Raw genomic sequence first — 13,741 nt, forward strand, 5'->3', positions numbered from 1 at the left:
TAGCTAGTAATGTGTACAGTAAATGCTGACGTTGCTCCTGTTCGTGTATGACTTCCTCAGAGTTGAGGGTTACGTCATTGGCTTCCTCAGAGCTATCAATGGCTGCAGAGAGGCGGGGGTGCTTAGGAGTCGAATGATGCGAAGGATCAGAGTCCGTCTCCGTTCGAAAAGAATAATGTATGGTTGTTCGATCAACAGCCTCCCTAAGTGAGGGCAGTACACGTTGGCTCACTGTGCCTGGCGCTGTTGTCATTGCAGGGCCTGATGTGGGTGACGGTGTGGACACTGGTTCTGACACATAATCAGGCTCCGGTGCGACTGTAGTAGCAGTTGCAGGTGATAGAGGTACAGGTGCAAGTGTAGCGGTAGATTGACGCCTTTTTGTGTGCTGTGTGGGCTCTGGAGTAGACGTCAGGCTAGTGAGAGAGGGAAATTCGTCCTCTTTAAAGACTACATCACGACTGTAGATAATTGCATGAGTATCGATGTCCATCAGATAGTAGCCTTTCTTATGGTCAGGCACACCAAGATACATACACAAACGGGCCCTAGCGTCGAGTTCGTCTTGGTATTGCTCCGTGATGTGGACATATCCGCTGCATCCGAATACTTCGATGTACTACATGAATGTAATACGGTTGTGCCAAAGCTCATACGGGGTTCGTTCATCCATCTTGGAGCTAGGAGTCATATTGATGAAAGGGGTCACATGACAGACACACTCGGCCCATAACTGCTTGGGAACCTTGCCTTTAATACTCTGGTTAAGGTCTTCATACGGAATATACTTCCGCTGGCCCTTCCAGAGGCGGAGATCGTCCTTCCACGACTTGGGCATCGAGTGGAATAGGTAGATAGACTTCTGTCCCTCGGTCATCAACGATTCGGTGGCTTCTGACGCGGATTTCATCGCGTTTTCAAGCTTGAGAAAGAATTCAGCTAAGTCGGAGCCTTCCTCATACTTGATCTCCATCAAGTAGTGTTGAGTGAAGTACGGATCACCATGAAAGGCTGCTCCCTCGTACTTCAGGCAGATGTAGTTGAATATCTCTTAGGATGTCGTGAGATTCTTGACCAGCCGCACGTGCATGTTGTCCATCGTTTTCATCAAGAAGGCTTTGGTCTTGGCTTCTTCTCGACGGCGTTCGCGCTGGCTAAGAGGCTGGCGCTTCTCTTTCTTGGCACGTTTGCGTGCACGGCGAGCCTCACGATGGTTAGATGGTCGAGCTACCGGGAGGTCCTTCCTCTTGATTGACGTATCGGAGCTAGCTCCAGAGTCTTCGTCCGAGTTCGAGGGCGGCTTGAGCTCGTCGTCGCTCTCGTCGTAGTCCACAGCGTCGGAGTCGATTTCGACGTTCTTGGTACCGTTGGGATGCGGTTCATCGTTGGCATCAGACATAGCGTTGCCGCTGTCTTCACTCTCGTCTTCAGGCACACCATCGTAGTCTGGCTGCTTCACGTAGCCGAGTAGGTGCTTGTCATCTAGTGCTGCGCACACACGGGTCTTCCAGACGTCGAAATTCTCGGCGCCGATGAGGCAAGGGAAGTCGTCGCTTGAGGCTTGGCTGGGGCGCATAACCTGTATCTCGTATGACAGGTCGAGAAGAAGTAGAGAAGAAGAAGACGTTACTTGTAGGCGTCAAAATACAAAGTGAGCACTTTATTAGTATTAGGAAGCCACCAATAGCTGTACACCAGCCATTAGTGCTTGTATAGCTTAGGCCAGTCATAACGACTTAAACATCAGCTCCTAAACCTCATTATAATATCCTAGAGTGATTCGGTCAAGGTAATCAAACTGTTTAGAGGCTACTTCAACAGTTAGTATCGCTCACAGTCAAGCAAGCATCGGTATTGTGGTGAGCAGACAACATTCGCCTGCGGGACAGCGACGTCTCGCTGTAGCTCATTGGTCACATTCTTAATATCAACCAGATTTTATGCGTTAGCAAATCAAATAAACAAGTATGTTATCATACTTCGTTGGTGATACTACAACAGCTTTTCAATACCCAGATACGGAGCTTTGATCGCCCAGTGCCAATAACATCCAAGATTCGCAGGCAGACGGTCGATAACTTATCGCCCGCACCGGTAGTGTGCCTCCACGACACATGTACCATTTGTGTGTTCTGTTTTGTTCTCGCTCGTTTCGAACGAGCTTCCTGCGCTCGCTACTCGCCATTACCGAACCGGTGTTACCAGAGTCTGTGACCGGCGCTGTACCTAGCCACTTGGACGGACCTGTCCTTCTCAACGGAGCTTCCGGTCAACTCGCACGTACACTGACGTGCTGTGCACTCGCTGACTTAGCCGTCTCGTCAGCCGCGTGAACTCCGTCAACGATAGACGCTTGCTTATCCTTTTCGTCCAGAGTCGATCCTTTTTTTTTCAGAGCTCCAATGCGTCCACATGTGTTCGTGTGTCCTTCAACGATTCACATCCTACGCGCCTCGCGCACCTTCGAGTGTCGTCTGCCCTCGTTCATCGTTGTCACGGGCCCAAGCATCGAGCTCACAGTAGCTGCGTATTGTTTCACTTCCAAATTTGCGCGCGACTGCTCAAGACCCCAGCCGAGAGAAGGAAGCGCTCAAGCAACAAAGATCCCGGGGGGCGTTTGGAAGGACGCGAAACCCCCGGGTCATACAATCTTCAAGTACTATTGAAAGGTTGCGTCGAAACGGACGGAGATCAACGAGGGACTGAATGGTGGCAACAGGATCGGACGAAGGCCACATGGGAGGCAGAGGAATACACATGCAGGAGGAAAAGGAGGAGATGATGAACAGGAAAATAAAAAAGGATGGAAGACAGTGGTGCACGGAAAGCATCAAGCAAGCATGGGCGGCTCGGCGGGGAGGTACGAAAGATCAACAGGAGCAAGAGAGCAGGGGAGAGTGGGAACGAAACCAGAAACCAGCAAGCGTAGTCTACCAGGAGGGACAGCCGCACGAGGAGAGAGACCAAGGAGAACAAATGGGAGACAAGGAGCCCCAGACTCAGGAGATGGGGTTACAGTGTACGCCCAACTGCGTTCATACATGATGGACAAAGCTCCTACGAAGTATGTGCTACACACAATGCTGAGATTGAAGGACCTCGCCAAGGAGCGGCGATTCAAAGCTCACCTGGAGCAAATGAAGAAACAAAAAGCCACGGCCGAAGAAAAGGACAAGATCAGGGAGCAATGGACAGATGAAATTCCTTTACACTTGAGGGATCAATACAAAGAGCTGCTAAGCACATGGGACTGCGCCAAGGCAGACCACCGGGAACGACTAGGAGGACTAATGGAGGAATGGCTGATCAAACAAGCTGTCAACCAAGAGGAGCTTGAAGCTAGACTCATGCAGTTCACCTTCACAAATGACCCAAGAGAGGCTCAAGAAAACACAGACGCGAATAAACCGAGCAGATCTTACAAGGATGCCGTAGACGAGACAGAAGAGCTGCCTACCAAAAAAACGGTGAAGACAACGAGGACCTTCAAAAATGGTATCAACTGTGCATGAAGAAAGCGGAACCAATCAGGGTCTTACGAGATATGACGGACGAAGAGAAACAAGCAATCGAGAGGATACTTCATCACCAGTTAGAGGTGCCGATACCTCCGCGTTTCCTGATTCAAATCATGGACGCTAGGGAATTGGCGGCTTTCACTGACCTGTTCATGGTGATAGGTTATCCACTATACGCTCATTTACTCCCTGGACAGCGTTTCGGGCCCAACGTGTCGATACAAGCAATCCTGCAGCACATGAACATGGGAGCAGAAGCCGCTTATCCACAAAAAATGCAATTCATGGAGTTTAAGAGGGAGATCTCAAGAGCAGCAATCAACACAGAGACAAGAGTCGTCAAGGTGACCTTCAAAGGGAAGAACACTGCCATGAAGTGGGTTGGATGGGGCATGCCGCTGGGGATGAGAATGCTCAAATTGGTGGACTACGAGACGCAACGAGAGGAAGCCAAGACGAATAATGCTCTGATTCATATGGACTACTATCGATTCACGATTGCAGCAAAGAGGGGCTGCCCCACCTCCTCTGACCTGTATTGAATACTAAGCCAGAAATTAGGGGTGCGAGTGCAAGCACTAGCACACGCTGAAACGGGAGGCGGAAACGTGAATGACAAGCAATGGAATGTCAGTATCAAGGCGGAAGCGTGCCCAGCGAATCTAAGGAGAGTATCCAGCATGGTGGTGGGCGACATCTCATTGACGGTGTACCATCACGAAGTCTATCCCCATTGGCCATGTACACTATGTGGAGCACCTGATCACTCGGGACGTTTCTGCAGAACACTGCCCGAGCGCATCAAGGAGACACAGCAGAATCACGCAGTGCAACTAGAAGGAAGCTACCATCACAGTGAGGAAAAGGAGGACGCGAATACGGCAGCAACGCACATCCAACAACCATCGAGCAATTATTAGCACAAGTCAAAGGACGTCAACTATCGAGCACCTCCCAGATTATGAAGCAAGGCCAGGAGAAGCAGCAAGCGGCAGCAGACGGACGTGAGAGGCCGAGTATTCCCAAGGACTGGGAACAGGCCAGGTGGGCAATGGCGGCCCCAAAAAAGCCGGGTAATTTGGAAACAAGCAACAAGGGGTACAGTGCAGTCAAGACATCGGAGCGGACAGAAGCTATAGAGACACACAAGGAGACAGGAGTTAATGCAGAAGGTGATCAACCGACGCAGGCCGCAGGCTCCGACTATGAAGAAGAAGACTGGTACATGAGTGAACAAGATGAGGCCCATGCGGAGCAAGACGCACGCCACAACCGGACTGACACTGGTGTAAACGAGGGAGGCCACAGGGCGGAGAAGGGGGAACAAGCAAGCCGACCCGAACAGACACAAATGTACGACCCACGCAGTGCCAAACGGAGGCCTGAGGCAGGTACAGCGGAGCACGAAGAGCACACGCGGTCACTGTCGCCGAAAAGACAACTTTCCGAAAATTGTAAGCTGGGCATCGACAACGACAACGGCAGAAACAGTAAAGCACAAAAGAAAAACGCAGCAGAAGAACGAGGCATCAAGCACCAAGAGACGAATAAACACGGATCTAAAGGTAATATTCAGGGAGGAAGACGTGCCATTCAGAAATACATGCACAACTACGTAACATCGGCAGCCACCAAGCAGGAGGAAACCGAGAGCAAACGAGCCCAGCCGCGAGAACAAGAAGAAACCCAACACCTGAACGCCGAAGGTTTCCTAATGACAGGAGTCAAAGAGGGAGACGATCACGGACTACCGCTCAATATTTGGCTAGACATTATGGGGGGAACAATAACCGACGTGGCCGCAAACGAGCACTGCGGCTGGCTGGCTTTCCTGGCCGCGATACACAATGTCAGGGAGGGCCTCAAGCCCGTGGAGACAGCGACAGCAGAAGCAGCGAACATCCTGAAAAAACAAGTCATCAACAGCATGATTGCGAACTTGGTGGACGAAGCAGAGGTGCACGACGCGAACTTTGTAGCAGCAGTGGAGGCAATCGGAAAGGATATCCCCATGCATGCTCCAAAGGAGGAGAAGCTGAAAACGTTGGCCAACCACTACGCAGACCAACGCAACAGATCAGCAAAAGCGTTCGTGCCCATGAACTACTGGATGAGACCCGAACACATCAAAGCAATGGCGATGCGCTCTAGGGAAATGGTGTATGTGCTAGATGTGATGCAGGACGAGAACACCAGGCTGCAAGTTTATGGCTACCACGACGTGGAGCTCCCAGACAAAACAATGATCGAATCCGGCATGGTAGTGCCAATGCCCTCTCAAATAGGAGCGGACCTACTGAGAGACCTCATAGCAGTTGGCACGTTCCCTATCATCATGATACTCAGGTACAGCGGCACGGGGAACCACTACCAAGCGGTCTCCTACGAGGCCACAAGATACCAAGAATACACGGAGCGATGGAGGGAGCTCACGGAACGCCGCAACAACATTATCCAAAAATATGGAGGAATTGGGCTAGATCCAGAGCCTTACGATCCAGATAAGACCGCAAGAGCAGCTGCCAGGGAATTAAAAGCTATCAGAAGAGAAGCAAAGAAGCTGGAGACAGAAGCACGGGACGTACAGGGGAACGAGCAGGAAATGAAACGAGGAAGTGAGCCAGCGCAGGCATGGGGAGATAAGGAAGGACAGTAGAGCAACAACCACTTTTCTGAAGAAGAGACCCAGTCGGAGCCGACAAAAATTACCGCGACGGAAGATAAGAAACTGGACGGGGGTGTAAGACCCGGAGGCAAGTCAAACAAACCTGAAGCAATAGTCACGGCACCTACAGCACACTACCCACCAAGCGTGACACCGACACACATAACACAAAGGAACGACCACGAAGAGAAGCCCAAGGAAAGGACGGCAGTGGCGCCGGAGAGGCAAGAAAGACACGACACAAGCCGGTGATGGGGGAACCATGCAGTGATCCAACCCCGCAAGGGATCGAGCGGCTGCAGCAAGGAAGGGGGAGGCAGCAGCTCATACGAGGATTTTTCAGGCAAGTTACGGAGCAGGATCGGATGGAGACAATAGCGGAGGACCACAAGACTTTCAACAGACTTTTAACGAGACAACGAAGAACAACGAGGAGACGTAAACGACGATTAGCGGCGCAACAACACATGAACGACAAAACTGTGGGCTTAGCCACTTACAACGTCAGAGGAATGGCAATGCACAAGGAGCACCTGGGTGCATATTTACAAGTACTGCGGGAGCGGCAAGAACACGGAGTGAGGGACATCACCTTTATCCAAGAGACCCATTTAACAAGTACAGAACAAGAAGCAGCAGCTGCACAGTATACGGCGATGTGGGGGTACAAAAAGACATGTACCACCACACTCTCACTATGGTCGTCAGGCACTGCCAGAAGAGCAGGGGTAGCCATCCTCATCAATCCGTATGGAGCGGTGAAGAATCTGAAGGCATGGGGTGAAGAGCACTGGACGGAGCATCTAGTGATGGCCACAGGAGAAATACAAGGGAAGCGGCATCTCTTCGTCAGCGTGTATGCTCCGTCTCACGGACCCACAAGGACGCTTTTCTTCAACAGGCTCCGGGGGATAGACCTGCCGAAGGAACATACCGTCACATGTGGAGGGGATTTTAACTGCGTAACGATGGCAGAGGTAGACAGAAGCGGGAAAAATGGGACAGAAGATGCGGGGGCGAGGACACTACGTCTGTTCTTGCAGGACAACGCGCTAGTGGACACAGGAGAAATCAACATGCCAGAGGCAATAACGGACATCGAGGTGGACACGTACGCTCGAACACACCACACATACGCTTATACTACAGCGGACGGATTGAAGAGAACTTCGCGCTTAGACAGATGGTACATCAGTGGACACGAATGGAAACAAGTACGTGGAGTAACCACGGATGAGGGTATATGCGACTCTGATCACAGGGGAGTCTTGCTGGAGATGCACTATCCAAACGGAGCAGTCAGGGTCAAAAAGAGGGAGACAGTATATCCCCCACCGATGTACGTGCAGGCGGCAACAAAAGACATGATAGAGAAGAGATTAACGAACTGGGGGCCGGACTAGACGACATCAGCCCAAGTACATGGGCTTTGGAATGGGATCGCTTCAAAGAACGAGTAAAGAAGGAGATGGCGCAACTTAAGCAACACGCACGAAGAAGGACGACCAAAGGGTGCAGACAAAGAATAAGCAGGCTGAAGCGGAAGCTGGCAGCAGGAAAGAACGGAACCGGAGAAGACAGAAAGCAGCGAGAAGAGTGGATAGCGGAGCTGAAACAGGTATAATCTCAACGCAGAGCCCTCAAACGGCGAGGCCTCATCAACAAAGGAGCATGGACGTCGAAAACGTCAACCAAATACTTCTTCAACAGGATCTGCACCAAGTGCGGAGACAATATCATCCCGGCGCTCAAGGCCGCCGACGGAGCACCCAGGCGGGGCACACATGACAAGGCTGAAACATTGGCAGACTGCTGGGAGAGCATCTTCAACGGGAAGGCAGAAGACGAAAGGGGTGCTCAAGACTTCATACGCAAATGCAGACAAACCTGGGAGAAGGTAGACTTGGAAGATATCGACAGGAAAATAACGGAGGAGGAAGTAGCAGCAGCGATCAAGAAATGCAAGATCGGAAAAGCGTGCGGACCCGACAGCATAGGCAACGAATGGTACCGAGACTTCGCGGATATTCTGGTGCCAATACTAGCGAAGTTGTTCAACGTCTTTCTGGACGAAGGAAGCACACCAACGTCCTTCAGCGAGGCGTACATCTTCAGTATTTCAAAGGGGGGAGACACAAGCAACGGACTAAACTACCGGCCAATCGCGTTACTCAATACCGACTACAAGATTCTCACCAGGATTCTGGCGTGGAGAGTACGGAGACATGTAAAGAGGTTGGTACATCAAACACAGTACGGGTTCTTCATCCCAGGGAGGACAATACACGACGCAATCGACCTTTTGGAGGCGGCGAAAGCAGCAGCGACGGGCAAAAAGGAGCTCACCTACGCGTAAGTGCTGCTCCTAGACTTTGCGAAAGCATACGACTCACTCGACAGGGAATACATGCACAAAGTGCTGGAGGCGAAGGGGTTCCCCCCAAAATTCAGAGCGCTAGTGCGAGATACACACGAGCACACGGAGGTAAAATTTATGGCCAATGGAACGTTATCGAGGGCAATACTGGTCACGAGTGGTATAAGGCAAGGTTGCCCGCTGGCTCCGTTGCTATTCATACTGGCGGTGGATCTATTGTATGACGCAGTGCAGTGTGAGGGCGGTATTAGAGGAGTCAGACTAGGGGACCAAGAGGAGGGAGAACAGATACAAATAGCTGACTACGCCGATGACACGGCGATTTACATCGAGGACGCAGCAATGCAGGACACGGCGCTGAAGACAGTCGAACAATTCTCGGAAGTGTCGGGGTTACTGCTAAACGCCAGGAAGTCGCTATCCATACGACTGGGGGACGCAGGCACGGAAGAGCTAAAACAAAGAGGGAGGGGGCCCAACCACTTCAAGAAGCCACCGAAACAAGATACCTGGGGCACATAACAGGATCCACGGACAGGACGAAAAGCGCATGGGCCAAGGCGTTTGCAACATTAACAACCAGACTAGCGCTGGCAGTCGAAAAGACGAACACAGTGCAGGAGAGGGCGACAATCGCGTCGGCAATCATAGTTCCAAAATTACTGTACGTGGCAAGGCACGCTTGGCCGGACGGTGACCTGGTCAAGGAAGCGGACTGGAGAATAAGGAGCTTTGTCTGGCAATCATCATTCTCCACACCGGATCATGCCCCGAGGGGCTGGGTACCGGCCGTGGTCGCGGAATTAAGACCCAAGGAAGGAGAGCTAGGAGTGCCAAACATCAGAACAGAGCTGATGGCACTGGCCGCATCGACAGTGGGGACATGGGCCACCGCTACGACCAAGAGCAAGCAGAGCGCAGGCAAGTTGCTACAGCAACAGGCAGGAGTCAACATCAAACACATTATACCATATGCGAACAGCGCTGAGCCAAAGCTACACGGAGACATCTGGACTACCGGCAAGCCGATAGTCGAGACAGGATTCGCACCTGAGATGCCGCAAGGAGCCAGTGAAGACAGTACGGCGGACATAAGGCGGGAGATGAGGCTGAAAAACGGCATGAAGACGACCTGGAGTAAGATGGGGTTGGTCTGTGAATTTGGAGCACAATTAATGGGGCGAATGACACAAGCGAGAAGGCGGAGAGAAAAGGAATACGGCGGACTGATACATCAAACAGTGCCAGACCTGCCGTACAAGAGGCTGGTGCCGCGGGGACGCAACTGGGGCAGTACGGAAGTGGTCGGCATACAGGAGGTTAACAGAAGGACGGGGAGTGCAACTGGTTGGAGACCTAATGGAAGTCAAGTACGAGAGCAAAGGCAGGGTGATAGTGCAACCGCACTCCACGGAGATGCCGATGGAAAGCAGGCAAGCGCACCTCTTCAGAGAGCTAGGGCTATCACTATTGGCTCAATTCCCGGAGCTAGTGTCCAAACCAGGAGACGCGACCAAATTAAGAGTCTCGCATGGACTAACGGACCCACACCATAGCTTCTGGGTCGAGAGCTCTGACAGGCGAGCGACTGTCAGGCACGGCTGGGCGTTCACGGAGAAGGAGGTGAGCATGGGGGACGGCCCGGCGGAGGAGAGTGCTAATATAGCAGAGCTACTGAAAACGACGCCCAAGGCGGTCTGGGTAACGCCGCATCCTGACCGGACACACATGCAGCCGCTATGGGCGGGGAAGCGAAGATGGACTAGGTCGCGTCAAGCATACAAGGACGTAATAAGGAGGAACGACGCAAGCTGCGGCAAAAGAGCAAGAACGCATGAGGATCAAAATGGGGCAATCAAACACAGCCATCAGCAGGGCAATGGAGCAATTTTCGTGGAAGAGCGTGCAGCGGATGCATGGGGTAACAGCGTACCAGAAACAAAACATTGTGAGGATGAAAATGGGGAGATTGAGGGTATGGAGAGGAAAGGAGATGAAGTACAAATGCGCAGGGACGAGATGCACCAACTGCACGGAGAGCGGGCAAGATCACTGCTGTGGATTAGCATACAGGAGCAGCAGCAGCAACGTGGACAATGGGATGTGCAGCAACAATCACGGCAATCTGGAGGTGGAAGGTAGCGGAAGTGCACCCGGACGGCATCGACAGCGGACAGCTGGAAGAGGTAGTCAACAGATTGAAGGCGTCGTTGCAGAACACGATACTGAGATACACATTGGGACAGTTCCCGCTAACACCAAGATCGCACGAGACAATAATTGTGGCAAAGCGGATACGCGCAACATGGGCGGCTGCCACTAGGCAGGCAGATGCAGAAGATGGAGGAGGCAGCGTGACACGGGTGGGCTTCTTCGATGGAGGCTCACGGGGAAATCCCGGACCCGGAGGAAGTGGCAGCGTGATAGTAGAATGGACCGGGGAGAGTGAGAGGCCAAAGATACTGTGGGCTGCGGCAACGAGCCTGAGCAACAAACGCACCACCAACAATGTGGCTGAATTTGTGGGACTGCAAAGGCTACTCGCGGAGGCAGTGGCTAGGAGATGGAGAGGGATGCAGGTCGTGGGCGACAGCGCCATGATCCTGGGACTCATGCGTCGGCGAAAGGTACCAAAAGCGCGGAAGTTGCAGCACTGGTTCAGACTAGCGAGGAAGCTGGCGGATCAGGGGCAGGTCCAAGTGTGGCGGCACCACTACCGCCAGCACAACAAGACAGCAGACGGGTTGGCAAACTTCGCCATGGACACAGGTAAGAGCGTGATGTTCACGACGGAGGCGGAGGGGATGGAGCACGAACTGAGAACATTGGCAGAGATGTGGATACAAGGGGACGTCAACCAATGGAGGAAAGGAGTGAGCAGCGAACGTGATCCAGGCACCAGATAGCAAGCCCGGAAGACAAAAGGAAGAAGTAGCACAGAAGGAGAGGAGCAAGGACAACTCGACGGTGCAACACAAGCTAGTCGGGAATGGTTATTAGAGTTCAGGCAGCAAGCTGGTAACACAATACACCTCACCAAAAAAAAATAGCTGCGTATTGTTTGACTCGTTTGATTCCGTTTCCCAGTCGTCTGCATCTCACGGTGCAAAAGTTGACGTGAAGACGTGGCCCAACGAGGGCTGCCCATACATCCTCCGTACAGTGAAGTCATTGGTCCGGGAGATTTTTAATGTTCAGCTGTCTGGAACAACCTTCTCACGTCACCTTGGCGACAGGCTATACACTACCAAGCATGTATCATATGTATACAAGCGTATTTTACATATTCGCTTTAAATGCTAGCCGTTATTGCTGCTGCAGACCCGCGTCGGATTCACGACGTGTAACAGCGACACGGCTCGGTGAGACATTTATTCGCCACAACGACAAAGGTGATCTCGTCGTGTACTTCGGCGAGACCAACTTCAACCTGTAAACCAAGCGCACACGTGACAGGTCAAAATAGGGAAAGCGCACCATCGAGATGCTACCGCCATCGAAGGGGGCGAACCTTCAGATCTAATGCGCGGTCTCGTCCTCGAAGGGTGTGGTTGCGTACCACCGCAGCAGCATATAGATGCAAACTAACATCGACTTCGTGGTGGCGCTGTACGATATCATCAAAGCGTCGGACGTGTACAAGACGAATACGTGTACAAGTGCATTGGCATCGTTTTTGACAATGCACCAGCGCATAGTCAAATGAAGCTGCTCGTGCCAGACATCAAAATGAAAAATGTAACATCATATTTTACATTAGCTTTTCACCAAAACACTATGATTAGTGAGCTACAGAAATCTGTGGAGCTACTTAAAAATTTCATTTTAAAGCTGAACATTTGTCACGGAAATTCAATTCTATTTTAGAACACGAGATAAATTATTGCGTTATTAATTTAAAGAGTTTTTTTGGAAGATTGCTAAAGGGGTCAAGCGGAAGGCAACTTAAAGTGACAAAATGGGTTAATGGAATATGTATATGGTAATATATAGTACCCACAGTCCAAAATATTACTTTTTCTCGGGGATCCAATAGTAAAAATGGAAAAGCGTTTTAGTTATCTAGATAGCTGTGAGAGAAGGTTCGAAATTCTTTCATTAAGTTAAAACTCTAGTGACGTCTGCGTTTCGACGTCTTCGTGCACTACGGATCGCTGGTAGGGTGTGGAACGTGGCATCGTCGTTCGGTGACGTGCTGGTATGCATTCTGTATGCTTTTTTGCTTCGTTTATGTCCTTCCCTGGTCTCTCCGGTCATCGATTGATATTGTAAAAGCACGGAGTAATTCAGTTGGCTGTCCTCGCCTAACGTGAAAGTTAATTATCGCGAAACATGTTCTCGCAATCATTTCAGAGCTCACTTCTTTTCACTTGTACGAAGGTACATAACCTTCCACAACATACATACACTCCCAGAATTGGTTTTCCGCATACACGCGGTCCGATGGGACAAGGCGATTCGAGTCATGTTTTGATTGCTCAGCTCTACTCCGCGAGATTGCCGATAGCTCGAAGCACTGCCTCAACCCTTTGAATATTTTGTTGACGACCCCCCCCCCTCCCCGTGCAAGAGGGTGTTGCGCTGCCCCTTCCTCGTGATCGTCCTGTCTTAACTTTTTTTGTCTTCTGCAAGCGCGCCACGTGTACGGGTCTACGATTGAGCATCATTGTTAAATCGAATTTTGAGTCGGGCTCATGGGACTAGACGTCAACGGCTACACTACTACACTAGGGTTTGCGACTGAGCACACAAGCTTGTATCCGTACAGCTTGTGCGTGCCACTGAAGTGGGTTTTCTTTTCAGTGAAATGAATACTTGGATAATAAGCAGGTTGAAATTTGACGTCGGTAGCTAAAAAGGCATAGAGGTCATTGCGGACGGTCTTGTTGCTTTCGCATTGCTGAGTCATCGTCACTGGTTTCACAAACTTTGCGAACAGGATTGGTTCAATCACCTCCAAGAGCTTATACGCTCGCGTATTTGGCTTAAGGTCGGAGTCAAACCACGTGCTTGTCCCACGTGTCATAGTGTGTAGGATACCTAATATCATAAACATTGCCTGGTCTGACTTCTTTGACCTCGTCCCATACTCGACACAGCTTGCAGTCAGTCGAGCCTCAGCCTCCTCCCACGAGACGCCAAATTCAGCTTGAGCAAAGTTTGTCAGCATTTGAGTACCCG

General features: G+C 51.3%; 1 protein-coding gene across 1 annotated transcript; it reads left to right on the forward strand.

Moving 5' to 3' along the window:
• Positions 1-3,041: 3,041 nt before the first annotated feature.
• Positions 3,042-6,174, forward strand: PITG_12424 (uncharacterized protein; the record flags this gene model as incomplete). Its single annotated transcript, XM_002900269.1, has 3 exons — positions 3,042-3,467; positions 3,716-4,053; positions 4,404-6,174. The coding sequence occupies 3 exons, from the start codon at positions 3,042-3,044 to the stop codon at positions 6,172-6,174; spliced, it is 2,535 nt and encodes an 844-aa protein (XP_002900315.1).
• Between the last annotated feature and the right edge of the window lie 7,567 nt (positions 6,175-13,741).

This window comes from Phytophthora infestans, genomic scaffold, assembly GCF_000142945.1.
Source record: "Phytophthora infestans T30-4 supercont1.26 genomic scaffold, whole genome shotgun sequence".
Classification (NCBI taxonomy): domain Eukaryota; phylum Oomycota; class Peronosporomycetes; order Peronosporales; family Peronosporaceae; genus Phytophthora; species Phytophthora infestans.